Source organism: Mixophyes fleayi, chromosome 12 (genome assembly GCF_038048845.1).
Source record: "Mixophyes fleayi isolate aMixFle1 chromosome 12, aMixFle1.hap1, whole genome shotgun sequence".
Taxonomy (NCBI): Eukaryota; Metazoa; Chordata; class Amphibia; order Anura; family Limnodynastidae; genus Mixophyes; species Mixophyes fleayi.
The window spans coordinates 44,564,456-44,582,853 of NC_134413.1; the positions used below are offsets into that span (position 1 = coordinate 44,564,456).

At 40.3% G+C, this 18,398-nt stretch overlaps 1 protein-coding gene across 6 annotated transcripts in view; it reads right to left on the reverse strand.

The window, feature by feature from the left end:
- ZFYVE26 (zinc finger FYVE-type containing 26) overlaps positions 1-18,398 on the reverse strand; it is a 229,724-nt gene that overhangs the window by 27,278 nt on the left and 184,048 nt on the right. For all 6 annotated transcript variants that reach the window (XR_012680192.1, XM_075192465.1, XM_075192463.1 and 3 more), the window contains 2 exons: positions 2,974-3,171; positions 1,717-1,916 (listed from right to left, as the gene is read on the reverse strand). Coding sequence is in view for 5 of the 6 variants with exons in the window: in XM_075192465.1 (XP_075048566.1) it covers positions 1,717-1,916; positions 2,974-3,171 (398 nt within the window). In the remaining variant the exon portion in view is untranslated. The remainder of the gene's footprint in view (positions 1-1,716; positions 1,917-2,973; positions 3,172-18,398) is intronic.

Here is an 18,398-nt window from a genome sequence, read left to right on the forward strand (position 1 = left end):
AAGTTTCACTTTAAACTGACAAAGCTGCTTATATCAGAATTAGTTTAACCGCTGGCATGTTACATACTTTATTAAATTATTTGTTTTTAAAAGACAGTTTTGCTTCCCTCCATTTTCGCTTTCTACTTGGAAAGCTGACAATTTCTGAGAATTTCGCAAATACCTAAATTGTACCTGAAAAATAGGATTTTTGTACTTGCCGTAAAATCCCTTTCTCGTAGTCCATTGGGGGAACCACTGCAAAACATAGGGGATATACCAAAGCTGCCCCTAAGGGAGGAACTGCTCTGACCCGGCTGCACACAAAACTTTACGGCCAAAGCTGGCATCTGGGGATGCAATGCCACACAACTTCTAGAATTTCACAAAGATGCAAATAGACGACCACTTAGCCGCCCAGGACAGTTGTTCAGACCAGGGCTCCGTGCAGCGCCGCCCAAAAAGCACCTACAGTCAGGCCACCTGGTACCGGCCAAGCTGAACTCATGTAAGCCATATTTGATGGTTGAAGTAATCCATCGAGCCAAAAGACACTTTAGAGGCCGGCCAACCGCGTTTGTACGCAACATACAGCACAATTCTCAGTGATTTTGCAAAGTCCCGCATTGCTGTCTAAATAGCACTTAAAGGGCCCTCACCACGTCCAAAAGGAACAAGGACTGATCCAAGGACTGAGCCCAAACTAAGTGAAGATCGCAATGTTAGTGAATGACTGTGGGGATCAGCAAGTCTTCGTTCTTAATCTGAAATCTTTACAGGTATGTGGATTTCGGTCTGCCGAAACAGGGTCACAGTGAAGCAGGACTGCTGCCTTGCTGGTACCATTAGGAGATAAGTCTCTGCAACCTAGGATCAAGCACTGAATGGCTACTAAGAGACTGTTATGTAGTGATAAACTTGAAACTCTTGTGTGTTCTGTGTCATTTTGTTGTAGTAGGACTATGTTTAATATGACTAACTGCTATATTACTGTTTGTGCTTTTTAGTTAACTTCAGCATTTCTTTATTCGGATAACTGTCTGTGTTAAACTTTGTTACCACGTCCGCGTTACTGAGGACGGAGGATAGGATGAGATACGTGCTGATCTGGTGCTAAAGCCTTTACAGGAGTAACTCTATTTACTCTGTCCATCTGGGAGTGTACCCAGTCTGTGGGTACACAGATATCAAGAGTGGTAGCTTACCTTTATTGTGTGGTAGTTCCTCTAATCCTGTCATTATGCAGTATATAAGAATGGTCAAATGAGGTGTATGAATCTCCTAGTGAGAAGTGTGTCCTCCGCTGTGTGTCTGGGCTTCAATTTTTTGAACACTTGAAAACTCTTCCTTCTGCAGAGTTCTCAAAATCATCATTCTGGATTCCAAAGTCTCTTCTCAATTTGAAGTCACATTTTTAAATGTGGGAAAAGTTTTCTTTTTTTATTTAAAAGCCATGGTTTGTTTGAGGGACAGGAGGCTCTCTTTCCTTCCCCCCCCTTCCTTTTCACTTCACTGTGTATCTGACTAAATTAACTGCCCTCTTACAGCAGCAGCAAGACTGAATGAGCTATAATAGTGTATTCTGCTTTATGCAAATGTGTAAGGCCGTAAGTAATTGTAATGGAACCAATAAGTCAGAAATTCAGACAGAGCAAAAATGATAGGGGCAAACTTAACGCCCCTCAACTAGCAAAGCACTACAACAATAAGGTTTGAAAAAATTCTGGCTTAAAGTACCTGGAAACATCACTAGCAGACATTTTTTTCCTAAATGTGTCAAATGACTTTCTTCTGTTGCTTCGGGACACTTCTTGTAAGTATATCTTCAGATGTTCCTTGGATTTTAAAAGCCACTTTTGATTGTCACCCAAGTCACGGTAGCACTTAGTTTTGTGAGTGAAAAAATGAATACAGGTCATGGCCGCACGTACATTGTCCTATTAGAAAAATATGACATCAGTAAAAAGAACAAACTGAAAACGCTGAAATGCAAACTAAACCAAATGTTTTGCTGGTTTATATAATACTGTTTAATTGTTACAGCTAAATTGTGGCTTAAGCAGTCAGCACTCCACTGAAAAACAGTTTCTAATAAAGTTTAGCAATCTACAGCTTAAATATTTAATAATTTACTTTGTAATATAATTAACTTCAGAATTACCTAAAAAGGGACATCAATCATATCAACTGCTCAAACGGTTTATAGGTAATTACCTATTACATCATCCCTGCCCACCACAGCTACAAATCAGGGTTTGGTTATGTTTAACTAATCAGAAGATTTAACTAAATTAAAATACACGTTGACAGGAGAGATTTAAAAACATTAATTAAAAGTTACGCACACATCACTGAACCCACAGCAAATCTAAAAATTGTTTTATCATCCTCTAGTCTATTTCACACTTTTCATAATTTTGTGTTGCTATAGTCACACGCATTTCATTCCTCATGTGACAAATTGATGCAATAGGACAAGCAGCCAAACCACTAACAGCAGCACAATATGCCATATCCGATATTCTCTATCAGTTGAACAAAAAGAACCAAAAAAGCTGCAATTCAACGAGATGATGATACAAGATTTCACATAGGAATCATTTTACAAAATAGGCAAAGTTTGCAAAATTACAAGCCTCCCAATTTTGGTTATTTTGGAAGAAATATTCTCCCATGGGAGAACTTTCCTTTTCATCTATGTTACAGTTTTTTTTTGTATAAATCCTAATGGTTAGTGTCTGTAGAGATAAAATCTGTTGTGGTGGACAACACTTAACTTAAAGAAAAAGCATGAAACCTGCTTAAGCAGAAAAGTGCAAAATAAAATAAAAAAATATCTATTGTATTAATTTCCAAACACATGCTTGACTTGTAGGAAAGGTGGCCTTCCTACGAGAAAAATGTGTGTTTACTGATAATCTACATATCAAACTTTGTATTGTAAACCCATTAAGAAGTTCAGAAAAATTGATGGCTGAACACAGACAAACTTACTTTCATAAACTGCTGAAGTTCATATAATATATTGTAGTAATTCTTCTCCTGGAGGTGTTTGCAGGCATTAATGAGGTAGATGCTCCAACTTTCCAGACTCTGGTCTATGGATTCTAACATATCTTCAAGTATTTGCAACTTCCCGCTTTCATAGCTTGGCACAAAAATGCCTTCAATGAAAATATCTCCTGGACATTCCTGCATAAATGGTAAGTTAATACAGTGAAATAAATAGATTACTAAGAGCATCACCATTACCTAAGAAGAGAGATGGAGTCAGTTAGGATTTTTACTGTGGCTGTCAATCTACAATGTCTTTGTTGTATGTTAAGTCACAAATTATTATTATATAAGCAATATAAAATATATACATCAATTGCAAGTTTGTTACTCATTCCTGAATGTAAGCTGTGCAACTGGAAGAAATACAGGTTTGTACTTTAAATGAAAACCCCAGTTAGAAATGGGATTTCTATACTTACTATTAAATCCTTTTCTCTGAATTCATTGACGGACATTGGACCATGGGGTATAGACGGTGCTCTAGGAGTTTGGCGCTTTAAAATACTTAATAAGATTTTGCACCTCCCTCTCCTATATTCCCTTCCTACAGGAAGCCCCACAAGACAGAACCAGAGAGAAACAAAAACAAGAGAAAAATACAAGTCTTTCCCGGGGTAAAAAAAAACATTTAACTTTAGTAAACTTTTAACAGGAGAACAAGAGTGCAAATGCTCATGACCCCCCCCAATGGATTCAGAGAAAATGATTTTATGCAAGTATAACCATCATGTTTTTACCTTCATCCTCTTGGGGGCACACTGGACCCTGGTGATGTCCAAAAGCTGCCCCTAATGTGGGTTAGTTCACAGAATTGCGGTGTGCAACACATTCCAGCCAAAACTACAGCTAAATCAATAAATCTGTAAAGAAAATGTTGCAAAAGTATGCGCCGAGGACACTATGTGCCTGCCCTACACAGTGTCACAGTTCAAATTGAGACAAGGAGTCTAACAAGCCCCCCGGTCTTCACCAAGAACCGCCATGTCTCGGCCCTTTATCCGTCATCTGACTTGACTTGCTGGAGAATGATGTGAGAGAAAAAGAGCTGTCGCACCAATTGCCAAGCGTTGATAACCCCTCTATTCTAATTTATTTTTTTAGATACTTTTGCACTTTATATATTTTTAATTTTATATTTATATATATCGGGGGTGCAACCTTAAACTTATTCAAAATGACAAGAGAAAAGAAAAAAAGTTCACTAACATAGGTGCACAGTCAACTCTAAGTTTTAGTTATATTTAATCAGAAGGAGCATCTTTTAATTTAAACCTAACTTTTATTAAATATAGTTAAATATAATGTAAAATGAGTGCAATACAATAACCAGGTGTAAGTGCTTAAACGAAAAGTGAATTTAAAACTGCTGTCTTCACCTATAAGGTCTCCTATAAAGGTCTAATGCTCTATGAATTCAAATATATTGGTGGCTCCTAATAAACCAGATTAGAGATTCAATCATTTTATAAGTATAGGTAGAGATGGCTATAAATTCTTTGCACCTTGTCTGAATATTCTTAACCAACGATCTAATTGCAGGCTCAGTTCAAGTATAATCTAATATGTGCTCTCCCTCATAAGGCAAACGCATATAGGGATAAAGTGTTAATCTCTAGAGCTATCTGCTAACATTGTAATAGGTCCTCAGATGGTTTCAATCATTCCATTTTTATGGGGGGTGATTTGCTATCTACCTAGCAATAGCTCCGAACTAGCTGTGGACAGTTTTGCAGTGCACAACACATTCCAGCCAAAACTACAGCTAAATCAATAAATCTGTAAAGAAAACGTTGCAAAAGTATGCACAGAGGATACTATGTGCCTGCCATACACAGCGTCACAGTTCAAACTGAGGCATGGAGTCTAACAAGCCCCCCAGTCTTCACCAAGAACGGCCAGGAGCCTGCATTTCGCGGCGCTTTATCTGTCACCTGGCGTGACTAGCTGGAGAATGATGTCAGGAGGAAGGCACCAAATCAGTAGGAAAAGGCAGAGCCAGTAACAAGCTGAAGGTCGAGGTCACATGAACAGGTTCGAAACGAGACACAAGACAGTCAGGGTGATAGGTTCAAAATAAGAGGCAAAATGAAGTCGGTATACAGTAATGATTAAACTGCAGCAACAGCAGGGAAATCTAAAGCAGGCAAGACCTGACACTCTGGGAGTGATTACTGCACAGAATGAAGTTTAAATAGCAGAAAGGGTTGGTCATGTAAGAGAAGAAGGAAAGGAAGTGTATGTTCTAAAATGGTGCACCCATCTAGATATTATCTGAATATTATGTTCCAATTGTATTAGAACATTAAATTATAATCGATCATTAATACTTGAAAAAGAGCGAGATGGGAGCGGGGGAGGCCAGTAAATAGAAGGTTGCAGTAGTCGAGATGAGAAATGATCAGTGAGTGGATAAGAGTTTTGGTGGCATCCTAGGAGAGGAAAGGTCTGATACGATGCTGAGGAGCTGGAAGCGACAGAATTGGACAAGAGATTGAATGTGTGGGGTGAAGGAGAGGAAGAAGTCCAAAATGACACCCAGGCAGCGGAGATGGGGAACAGAGGAGATAGTGGTGCTGTCAACAGTGATAGAGAGGTTGGGAGGGGAGGAGACTTGATGGAGGAAAGACAATGAGATCATTTTTGCCATGTCAAGTATGAGAAAGTGTAAGGACATCCAGGAGGAGATGGCAGAAAAACAACTGGACACCCAAGAGAGGAAGGACAGCGAGACTCCACTTCTCCCTACATCTACAACCTCATCTCCAAACATATTCCCTCCCACCCTCTCTCCATTTGGCCAATGACCATCGCCTTTCCTGCCCTCTGAAAAGCAGCCCCATGAGTCTGGTCAGAGGCCCTTGCATTTATTCGCTGTGACCCAGCAGGTGCATGGAGTCCGGAGATTGTTATATATTTGTCTGTCATCATGAATTCTAGTCATATATGTGAGACTGATTTTAAGTGGAAAGAAATAGACTGAAGCATCTGTCATTAGTTGCCCTGATAATACATTTTACAATAGTCTTGGCATATTCCACTGGAGTGAGAGCAAGAAAGGGGCACCTAGCTTATTTCTATAGAAAGATTTAAATACTTTGTGACCTGTCAGAATTACATTTGTGAAGTAACAGGATAAATGGTCAGAAAGGTATTACTACATTGGTGGAGTAGTAGGGAAAATCATAAAACAGGCACAGAAATTTATGTGTGTATTTGCTGTCACTTTAAGCCACTATAAACAGATTTGACTAGAAACTGGGAGTAAATATTACAAAATACTAACTTCTTGGCAGAATGTACACTGAAGACTGTTCGAGTTGTAGGAAGTACATATACTATTAGAAAAACGCTCAGACTCTAAAATCTATTTAACTGAAATTTGGCATCAGATTACTCCCTTTGAGCCATAACAAATAGGGTATGTTGTTTTTATACCACATTGCTGTCATTTCGTGCCACTGACAAAGGATATAAGGTGGAGGTGGATACATATTTTGACAAGTGAAATTACCAGCTCACAGTATAATTTCAGAGGATCCCTTAGATCCCAGATATGTATAGTCAAAAGTTATCAACTATGGGGATCACAGATAGCCACCCCTTAGACAAGAACCTCTCAGAGTGCCATAGATATAATGCGTACACTAGCTGGCGAGCGGTTCTGAAGGGAATGGACAAATGATTTGAAAGGGCAGGAGCCCCCCTTTCGCAAAAAGGGATGGATCCATATAAATTAGGAGACATGAGAAGGGTCACATGAAATATATACAGAATAAAGATCTGGAAAAACAGAAACCCATGCGTAATCAGTGGCTTGAAACTGCTGAAAGATTGGAATATGAACTAGAATTGGATGAGATGAAAGAACAAATGTGCAGAATGAGCTTTGCAACAAGGGAACAGTCATAGTCAAATACACATAATTCAACCCTAAGAAATATAACATCTAGACACCAATTGGCAGATTTAATGAAAGGAATTGGCATGTGTGAATGGAAAAACAAGGATGTTGCAAGTTGTAATGTGACAAGAACAAAAGGGGTATCAAGACCAAACCCCAAGAGATTGTTTGAGGCGGCACAGGAAAGCAAAAAGATCTGTAAAGTCGAAATACATGTGGAGATGCAAGTATGAAGCAGGACTGAATTATCGGAAAATAAGAAAATGTGTAAAATTTGAAATTCTGCAGGGGAAAGTGTGTCAAGAGCCATAGAAAAATTAAGGACCCAGACAGAAGGTAAAATATTATGACTAGCATTATGTTGTGTTTCAGGTAACTAGTTTAATGAATGATCATATTATATACATACTGTATACACACACAATATATCAAACACACACACACACACACATATACAGTCAAGTCCATAAATATTGGGACATCGACACAATTCTCATATTTTGGGCTCTGTACACCACTATAATTTGAAATGAAACTAACAAGATGTGCTTTAACTGCAGACTTTCAGCTTTAATTTGAGGGTATATACATCCAAATCAGGTAAACGGTGTAGGAATTACAATGGTTTCTATATGTGCCTCACACTTTTTAAGGGACCAAAAGTAATGGGACAATCGACTCAAAACCTATTTCATGGACATGTGTGGGCTATTATAGAGAACCACAAGAAAAGACTTGGGGTTATCCCCAGGCGCCTGTAGTAATGGGACAATCAAGGAATATGTATTAGATGTTTAATGTGATCAAAACCTGATCGCAGAGATGAAATAAAGATGTGTATTGCATCTCACAATGTTGAAATCACACTGATAATAAAACAACAAGCACATATCAATCATGCTGACATATGAAATGCTGAATGGAAACCCATTCTGCTCAGTAAGATTTGTTGGCAGCAATGGTTGCAAAGTCCAATGTACTGGTGCAGTCACCATAAAAACAAGGCCCTAAACAATTGTGGGTGATGAGTCACATGTGCTGCATAGAGTTTCCGTGCTGATTGCACAATAAACAGTCAAATAGTAAAATGGATATGAAAGTCAATGTACAATGATATTGTGATAGCAGCTCCGGTACATCACAGGAGGGGAAAAGAGATGGTAGACTTGTGATTTCACTGCTTTTTTGATTTCAAGTGCTGTTTTTGTTTAAAGTGTGGAGTTGGTTCCAGTAAGGAGTTGAATCCAGGAAGGGGTTTAATCTGGTAAGTGGCTAGGAAAGGCTAGTACTAAAGTTCACTGTAGGCTATAAGAAGTTAGGTTAGCCATAATAAGATGAGTAGTAGCAGGCTTGATGATCTCACTCAATGCATATCTTGTCATATGTATGCACACTTGGAGCAAGTGTTCCAAGGTTTATACCTCTGTGAGAAATGTGAGCAATTGGTCTCTTTGGAAGCCCAGGTAACTGATCTAAAGCAGATCATTGCAACATTGAGAGACATTGCCAACCTGGAGCAGAGTTTACAGCTCACTGTTGTTGCGTTATCTGAGCAGGGTGGAGCAGAGACAGAGTAGGATGCACAGGTAGGCAGCTGGGTAACAGTTACTAGGGGTAGCAGAGGGAGGAAGAGGCAGGCCAGTTCTGAGCTAGGCAATCCCAGCAGATTTGCCAGATTGGATGAAGATACTGTGGAAGGCAGTTCAGAATTGGTAGAGTTGGATGACACTGCTTCCTCTAGCAACCAGGGGAATGGTCTCTCCAGCACAGAGGGGACCAAAGTTACTCAGGGACCCAGGCAGATTGTGGTGGTAGGGGATTCAATTATTAGGAAGGTAGATAGGGCAATCTGTTACCGGGACTGTGCATGCCGAACAGTGTGTTGTCTCCCGGGTGCTCGGGCTCGGCATATTGCGGATCGGGTGGACAGATTGTTGGAAGGGGCTGGGAATGACCCAGCGGTTTTGGTGCATGTTGGCACCAATGACCGAGTTAGAGGAAGAAGGGGTGTCCTAAAGAATGATTTCAGGGACATAGGTCGCAAACTTAAGGCAAGGACATCCAAGGTAGTATTTTCGGAAAGACTACCTGTGCCACGCGCTAGTCCAGGGAGGCAGCGGGAGATTAGGGAGGTTAATGCGTGGCTAAAAGATTGGTGTAGGAAGGAGGGTTTTGGATTCTTAGAGCACTGGGCTGATTTCTCAGTCAGTTGCCATCTTTATTGTCGTGATGGATTGCACCTGAATGAGGAGGGGGCTGCAGTGCTAGGGGAGAGGATGGTTAGAAGGTTGGAGGAGATTTTAAACTAGGCTCCGGGGGGGAGGGGCAAGCAAGTATTTATGGGATAGACATTGAGAGTAGTAAGTAGGAATTTAACAAGAGTAAAGGGGGTGGAGAGGGGGGAAAGGGAAGCATAGCCGATAAGGAGCGGCCCTTTTTAAAGCAAAAAGAAATACCTAAGGGAGGCAATAGACTTAAGTGTATGCTTGTAAATGCAAGAAGCCTGACAGGTAAAATGGGGGAGTTAGAACTAGTAGCAATAATTGAGCAGTATGATATTATAGGTATTACTGAGACCTGGTGGGATGATACACATGACTGGGCAGTCCACTTGGAAGGCTATTCTCTCTTCAGGAGGGATAGGGTAAATAAAAGGGGAGGAGGAGTATGTCTTTATATTAAGCCAGAATTAAAACCAAGTATTCAGGAAGTTATATACGAGAATATTGGTGATAATATAGAGGCATTGTGGGTGGAAATATCCAGCAGAGGAAAAAGTTCAGAGAAGTTTCTGATAGGGATATGCTATAAACCGCCAGATATTAGTACGATTGAGGAAGCCCAACTTCTACAGCAAATTGAAAAGGCTACACAACTAGGTCAAATTTTAATTATGGGGGATTTTAATTATCCGGACATTGATTGGAGTACTGAGACCTGCAGTACAGCTAGGGGAAATAGGTTTCTGAGCACGCTAAAAGACCATTACATGTCCCAATTAGTTGAGGAACCAACTAGGAACCGGACTATACTGGACCTAGTAATGACAAACAATGTAGACGTAATATCAAATATTCAAGTAAAGGAGCACTTGGGAAACAGTGATCATAATATGGTCTCATTTGAAATTAGTTTCCAGAAACAACAGTATAAGGGATCAACTAGGACTTTAAACTTTAAAAAGGCAAATTTTAATATGCTAAAGGAGTCTATAAAGAGCATAGACTGGGACAAAGCCTTTGAAGGAAAAAATACAGAAGAAATGTGGGCTGTCTTTAAAATGTTGTTGGAAACATACACGTATAAGTTCATTCCTATGGGAAATAAATGTAAAAGAATTAAGTCTAAACCAATGTGGCTAAATAAAAAGGTAAGGGAAGAAATGCAAAGGAAGAAGCGTGCATTTACATTGTTTAAGTCTGAAGGGTCAGAGGAGTCCTTCCATAGGTACAAGGAATGTAATAAAACATGCAAAAAGGAAATTAGATTGGCTAAATTAGAAAATGAAAGGCACGTTGCAAAAGAAAGTAAGACAAACCCCAAAAAGTTTTTTAAGTATATAAATGGCAAAAGGATTAAAAAAGATAATATAGGACCCCTAAGAAGTGAGATGGGTGAATTGATAAATGATACTAAGGAAAAAGCAGAGATATTAAACACGTTCTTTTCTTCAGTATTTACCAGAGAGGAACAAATGGCAGGAGTAATACATAAAAATGGAAATGAAACCATGCCATTAATTAATACTTGTTTGTCAGAGGAAGAAGTCCAAAGGCAACTGAAGAATATTAAGATAAATAAAGCTCCAGGTCCAGATGGCATACACCCAAGGATCCTTATGGAGTTAAACTCGGAAATAGCTAGACCGCTATTCTTAATTTTCAGAGATTCAATCTCATCAGGCTCAGTACCAAGGGATTGGCGAATAGCAGATATGGTGCCGTTGTTTAAAAAGGGGACGAGATCACAACCAGAGAATTATAGACCTGTAAGCCTGACATCAATAGTGGGGAAACTACTGGAAGGTATTTTAAGGGACAGTATTCAGGATTACTTGGTACGCAATAAAATTATTAGTGGGAATCAACATGGATTTGTGAGGGATAGGTCATGTCAAACTAATCTAATTAGTTTCTACGAGGAAGTTAGTGGGAACTTAGACCAGGGCAGGACAGTAGATGTGGTCTACTTAGATTTTGCAAAGGCCTTTGATACAGTGCCACACAAGAGGTTGGTTTACAAAATAAGAGAACTGGGTCTAGAAATCAAAATTTGTACTTGGATCGAAAACTGGTTAGAGAATAGGGAACAGAGAGTTGTGATAAATGGAACATTTTCTAATTGGTCAAAGGTCTTAAGTGGAGTACCTCAAGGTTCCATGCTGGGACCACTCCTTTTTAATATATTTATTAATGACCTTGGTGATGGTTTAGAGAGTAAAGTTTCTATTTTTGCAGATGACACTAAACTCTGTAAGGTAATAAAATCAGAGCAAGATGTAGCTTCTCTACAGAGGGACTTAAATAAACTGGAGGATTGGGCGGCTAAATGGAATATGAGGTTTAACACAGATAAATGTAAGGTTATGCATTCAGGGATCAAAAACAAGAACGCAATCTATAAATTAAATGGAATTAATTTGGGAGAATCTATAATGGAAAAGGATTTAGGAGTGCTCGTAGACAGTAGACTTAGCAATAGTGCTCAATGTCAAGCAGCAGCTGCAAGGGCAAACAAAGTATTGGTATGCATAAAAAGGGGCATAGATGCAAGGGAAGACAGTGTAATTTTGCCACTGTATAAATCGTTGGTAAGACCTCATCTTGAATATGCAGTACAGTTCTGGGCACCACTCTATAAAAAAGATAATTTGGAACTAGAAAGGGTTCAGAGAAGGGCGACAAAATTGATAAAGGGTATGGAGTCATTAAGTTATGAGGAAAGGTTAGCCAGTTTAGGCATGTTTACTTTAGAAAAGAGGCGTCTAAGGGGAGATATGATTACTATGTACAAATACATTAGGGGTCAATACAGAGAGCTTTCATGGGAACTTTTTACCCCAAGGACCATACACAGGACACGTGGTCATCCCCTAAGGTTAGAGGAGAGGAAATTTCACAACCAGCAAAAGAAGGGGTTCTTTACAGTAAGGGCAGTCAAGATATGGAATTCATTGCCAGGGAAGGTTGTGATGGCAGATTCAATAGATATGTTTAAGAAAGGGTTAGACAAATTTTTAGTGGAAAGGTGTATCCAGGGATACGACCGTTAATTTAAAATAAAGGATAGTAGTGGATATAGGGTAAAAATTGGATTGCAATATTGAGTCTGGGGGGATTTTTCAAAATTGAAACAGATGGGCGGTTGCCTACTCTGGATTAATTTCAAATATAAGTGCAGGATCGCAGGAGATCCAAAATAGGTTGAACTTGATGGACTGGTGTCTTTTTTCAACCTCATCAACTATGTTACCCCGCTCCTAGAGGATCCACTTCTCAGATGTCCGTTCGGGGAAGCCGCTGTAGAAGTCTTATTCCACGCTGCTTAGCATCCAGCTGCCAAAGTGAAAGTCTGTGGTTCGCACATGCGCATGCGGTGTTGTGTGTCCGGTCCGTGCAGCCGGCTTGAGAGTGTAAAATTGCAGCTGGATGCTAAGCAGCGTGGAATAAGACTTCTACAGCGGCTTCCCCGAACGGACATCTGAGAAGTGGATCCTCTAGGAGCGGGGTGAGTCTACCATCTCTTTTCCCCTCCTGTGATGTACCGGAGCTGCTATCACAATATCATTGTAAATTGACTTTCATATCCATTTTACTATTTGACTGTTTATTTTGCAATCAGCACAGAAACTCTATGCAGCACATGTGACTCATCACCCACAATTGTTTGGGTCCTTGTTTTTATGGTGACTGCACCAGTACATTGGACTTTGCAACCATTGCTGCCAACAAATCTTACTGAGCAGAATGGGTTTCCATTCAGCATTTCATATGTCAGCATGATTGATATGTGCTTGTTGTTTTATTAACAGTGTGATTTCAACATTGTGAGATGCAATACACATCTTTATTTCATCTCTGCAATCAGGTTTTGATCACATTAAACATCTAATACATATTCCTTGATTGTCCCATTACTACAGGCGCCTGGGGATAACCCCAAGTCTTTTCTTGTGGTTCTCTATAATACAACCAGGGGGAGGGGTCCCCCCCCTTTACAGTGTCCCCGTTTTTGGCAGCCATCTCCTATCTATACTGGTTGTTTGTGCAGATATTACCCCACAAAATGTGTGGGCTATTCCCTCGTTATTTCATCATCAATTAAGCAGGTAAAAGGTCTGGAGTTGATTCTAGGTGTGACATTTGCATTTGGAATCTGTTGCTGTTGACTCTCAATATGAGATCCAAAGAGCTGTCACTATCAGTGAAGCAAGCCATCATTAGGCTGAAAAATCAAAACAAACCCATCAGAGAGATAGCAAAAACATTAGGTGTGGCCATATCAACTGTTTGGAACATTCTTAAAAAGAAAGATCGCACAGGAGAGCTCAGCAACACCAAAAGACCCGGAAGACCACGGAAAACAACTGTGGTGAATGACGGAAGAATTTTTTCCCTGGTGAAGAAAAACCCTTCACAACAGTTGGCCAAATCAAGAACACTCTCCAGGAGGTAGGTGTATATGTGTCAAAGTCAACAATCAAGAGAAGACTTCACAAGAGTGAATACAGAGGGTTCACCCACAAGATGTAAACCATTTGTGAGCCACAAAAACAGGAATACCAGATCAGAGTTTGGCAAACAACATCTAAAAAAGCCATTACAGTTCTGGAACAACATCCTATGGACAGATGAGACAAAGATCAACTTGTACCAGAGTGATGGGAAGAGAAGAGTATGGAGAAGGAAAGGCTCATGATCCAAAACATACCACCTCACGAGTGAAGCATGGTGGTGGTAGTGTCATGGCGTGGGCATGTATGGCTGCCAATGGAACTGGTTCCCTTGTATTTATTGATGATGTGACTGCTGACAAAAGCAGCAGGATGAATTCTGAAGTGTTTCGGGCAATATTATCTGCTCATATTCAGTCAAATGCTTCAGAACTCATTGGACGGCGCTTCACAGTGCAGATGGACAATGACCCGAAGCATACTGCAAAAGCAACCAAAGAGTTTTTTTTAAGGCTAAAAAGTGGAATGTTATGCAATGGCCAAGTCAATCACCTGACCTGAATCCGATTGAGCATGCATTTCACTTGATGAAGACAAAACTGAAGGGAAAATGCCCCAAGAACAAGCAGGAACTGAAGACATTTGCAGTAGAGACCTTCCAGAGGATCACCAGGGATAAAACCCAGCGTCTGGTGATTTCTATGCCTTCCAGACTTCAGGCTGTAATTGACTGCAAAGGATTTGCAACAAAGTACTAAAAAGTGAATGTTTGATGTAGGATTATTTAGTTTGTCCCATTACTTTTGGTCCCTTAAAAAGTGGGAGGCACATATAGAAACCGTTGTAATTCCTACACTGTTCACCTGATTTGGATGTAAATCCCCTCAAATTAAAGCTGAAAGTTTGCAGTTAAAGCACATCTTGTCAGTAAAAGTTCCGTCCGGTTTTGGTACCAGGAAAAGAGTGGAGTAAAACCCCTGACCTCTTTCCTGCATTGGAACCGGAACAATTACGCCCGCCCCCTGAAGCTTTATTACCGCCTTCAGAAGTGCTTGACGTCTTAGAGGGCAAGCAGGTACCGGAGACGACAGGAACCTGGCTGGAGGAGGATGGTGTAGGTCTATAATGTATCCTTTTGACACGACCCCCCGCGTCCAAGCGTCCGTCGTGGCTGACCACCACTGATGCCTGAAGCAAAGCAGTCGTGCCCCCACTCCGGATACCTGAGTGGGGGCGTGGAAGTCATACAGAGGGCTTATCGCTAGGGCGTTAAGCTCCTCTACTGGAAACGCCCCTGCCTCTACTGCTCCCTCCTCTAGGGGCTGGAGGCTGGCCCCTGGGAGTACCACTCCGGGTTCGGGAGAAGGGGCGAAAGGAGCGAAACCGAGCCTGATCTTACCTTATGCGGGGATCGGAGTGAAGCAAGTCCAGGACTATTCACCCCCTCTGGGTCTTGGGATCGATCCCCGCTGGCGCCTTAAGATAAAAATAAAATAAAAATGTGTCAAATATCTAACTAAGCTGGGTATAGGCAGGAGCCTATACCCCAATGACCTGACTCCTAAGGCACTAAAAAAAACTTGAGGTCTCCAGGAGAGGAGGGGCATAGTAGAGGAGGGGAGTAAAAACCATAGAAGTTTTAGTGCCTGAACTCCCATACCCACTACTATACCCCAATGTATCGCAGTGTCCCCCAGTGGTGGAAAGAGAAAGTAGCATTATTGTAATCCCTAATGAGTAAATGCTAATCTAATTGTATTCAACTCCTAATGAATAGAAGGTTGCAATGTGTTTTGGTCCACAGCCACAGCAAACATAAGTAGACACTAGAATAACTTAATGGAGTAATGCTGAGTAATGACTACTGTGTTTTAGAGGAAAAAACTTAAGACTTAATGGGCTATTATCTGTGCTCCTGCATTTGCACTTCTGGACTATAGCAAGCCATTTACATTCTTGCTATGGAAATTCAGGTCATGCTCAAAGGGTGCTGACCCAGGAACACGGAAGCAAACAAAAAAGCCATTAAGATATCATTCCTTACATTTGGAATCAGATGGGCTCTCTCTCTCTCTTTTGTGCAAACTGTAGTTGAAGCAGTCACACTTATAAAGTTACAGACATTATACTAGCATACCAGTTAATCATTCAGGTATCTCATGTTGTCAGACATCCCAAATCAAGTTCGGTGTATAGCACGACTATGGCCCCCTATCTGAAATAGCAGGGACTTTATGGGGTCTCTGGGAAACCAATCAAACATCCTGATTACATTCAGTCGCTATTTGCAGCTCTGCAGTTACCTAGGCAGGTGGCTGTGGTGAAGATAGGGACACACCTGAGAAAATATTCTAGAGGGAATGCACTTGCAGAAGAACTAGGCAGTCAAGGAAGCAGCCTTGAAGCCCTGTACAGTGAATATACTGTGACAGTTGAGACATATGAGTTTGACATACAAAAGCAGATGCAGAAACAGGCATCTGTAAAAGAGAAGACAGAATGGGAAAATTGTTCTGTTTACTCTACCCAGTGATGGCCCAGATCTTGCATGGTGAGGCACCCAGTTTAAGGGACATGATGGTAAATACCTTAGACAAGTACTGGATAGCACCAGGCTTCACCTAGACAGTACAGGCTTATACTGCAAGATGTACAATATGTGCTTTGCATAATCCTGGCAAAACTGTCCCAGTGCCTGCTAAAACCATGCCTAGAGCACATGATCAATTTCAACGATTATAAATTGATTTTACACAACTACCTAAGATTGCAGGGTATGAGTAGGTATTGGTGTGCGCGTGGGCCTCTTCTCCAGTTGGCCAAAACCTGGGCCTGTAGGATAGCAAATACCAGAACCGTAGAAAAGAAACTGATGTCAGAAGTAGTTTGCAGATATGGTGTACCAGAGGTAATACAAAGTGAGAGAGGAACACATTTCACTGTAGTAGTATTGGGACACATATTAGCAGATCTAGGCATCTCTCAGGCTCTCCACATCCCCTACCACCCACAAAGCAGTGGTAAGAAAGAGAATAAATGGTACTATCAAGCTAAAATTGCAGAAGTTAATGGCTGAAACTCTGGTGAAAAAACTGGTTAGAATACCTTCCATTAGCTCTCTTTGCAATAATAGTCCTAGTAAAAAGCACGGTTTAACTCCTTATGGGATAATTTTTGGAACCCTTGCTAGGAAAGGATGTTAATTTCCTCAGCAATTGCAGCATGAACTTGCAGTTTTGACTCAATAAGTGATACGATTGCAACAGGAACTAACTCAAATATGCTAAAGGGTATATGCTTCTATTCCAAATCCCAACTTATCTGATGAGACGCATAACCTCCAACCAGGTGACTGGGTGTGTATGGGGAAAGACTCAAGAAAGGGAGTGGATCCTCCATCTGAGGGGTCATGTCAAATTCTCCTGATCAGATCAATTTCTGTCAAGGTGGCTAGATAAGATAGCTGAATCCACACGTCACATTACATGAAAATTAATAAGGGGAGTAATGATGTATTTCCTGTTGCTAATGTTAACCTTGCATTTGTGTCTGGGTCTAGAATGGGACAATAGTCTTGTTCAAATGCAATATATACTTGCAGAGACAGGAACATTTTCTAACTGTTTGTTATGCACTCACTCTCCTATTTCATCGCAAATAATGCCTTTTCTAGCTATCCCTGTGTCGCCAGAGGAGCTAAGTGTTAACAAGGGCTGGAAAGCCTCTGGTCATTTTTAGGATGTATGCATGCTCCTTGGTTTGTGGTAGAAAGACAAGCCCATGATCTAGTTGATTATCCCCGTTTGGTATATTCGGGTTATTCATTGAGCATTTTTAGGGATCTGTTAAAAATGTACACAACGTAAAGGATCTGACCAAATTATTTGATAAGACCAGATCCTAAATATTCTGGAAATTCAGACTAACACTTTTGCGTTTTCATGTTAAGGTACTTAGACAACATCAACTGGTACTTTATTATCTTACAGCAGCTCAAAGGGGCATGTGCTAAATAATAGGCCCCACATGCTGTTCATATATTCCAAATAAGTTTTGTGATCCTATTGCTGCCCATATTGCGAAATCCCCAGATTAAAAGACGAGTTTAGGAAAAAACAAACAAACCATGATGATCCAGAGTATGATTTAGAGGCATTAGACTGGTTGTCATGGTTAAACCTGCTAATTGGTTTAAGGGTATTGAAGGATGGTTTACAGGTATTTTGCAATCATTGACTCATGTACTAATAATAATTGTTTGTTTCATACTAGTGGAACTGGGAATTTTGCTGATAAAGAAACTACTAAAGAATTCCAAATGAACTTTTTGTTTTCACATTTGCAAATAGCTATGCTAAAACCAATGAATGTCATGAATGGTTTAAGGTTAGGGCGCCCTAATGTCAGATATGTTGAGTATTGGCAGTTTTATCCTAATCATAATTGCTTTTTACCTTTGTCTGTCTCCTACCTTCCTAGTTTAAAACAGAATTATGCGACAATAGCTAGATTAGTAATAGAAACAAGAAATGCTTATAATGAACTGATTATAGTACAGATTTAAGATGTTTAATGATTAATTGTAGCTCACATATATAGACATATTACTGATTAATCAAATTTGCTTCAATTGCAATAGCTAAGCAGGAGTGTGTAGATATTAGATGTGAGGGTCAGATTGAAAAGTGAGAAAGGGACAGAGGATAGGTATATATGATTGATAACCGTATAGCATCACTAATGTATCTTTTGACCCCATGGTTTGGGAATACATTAGGATTCCTAAAT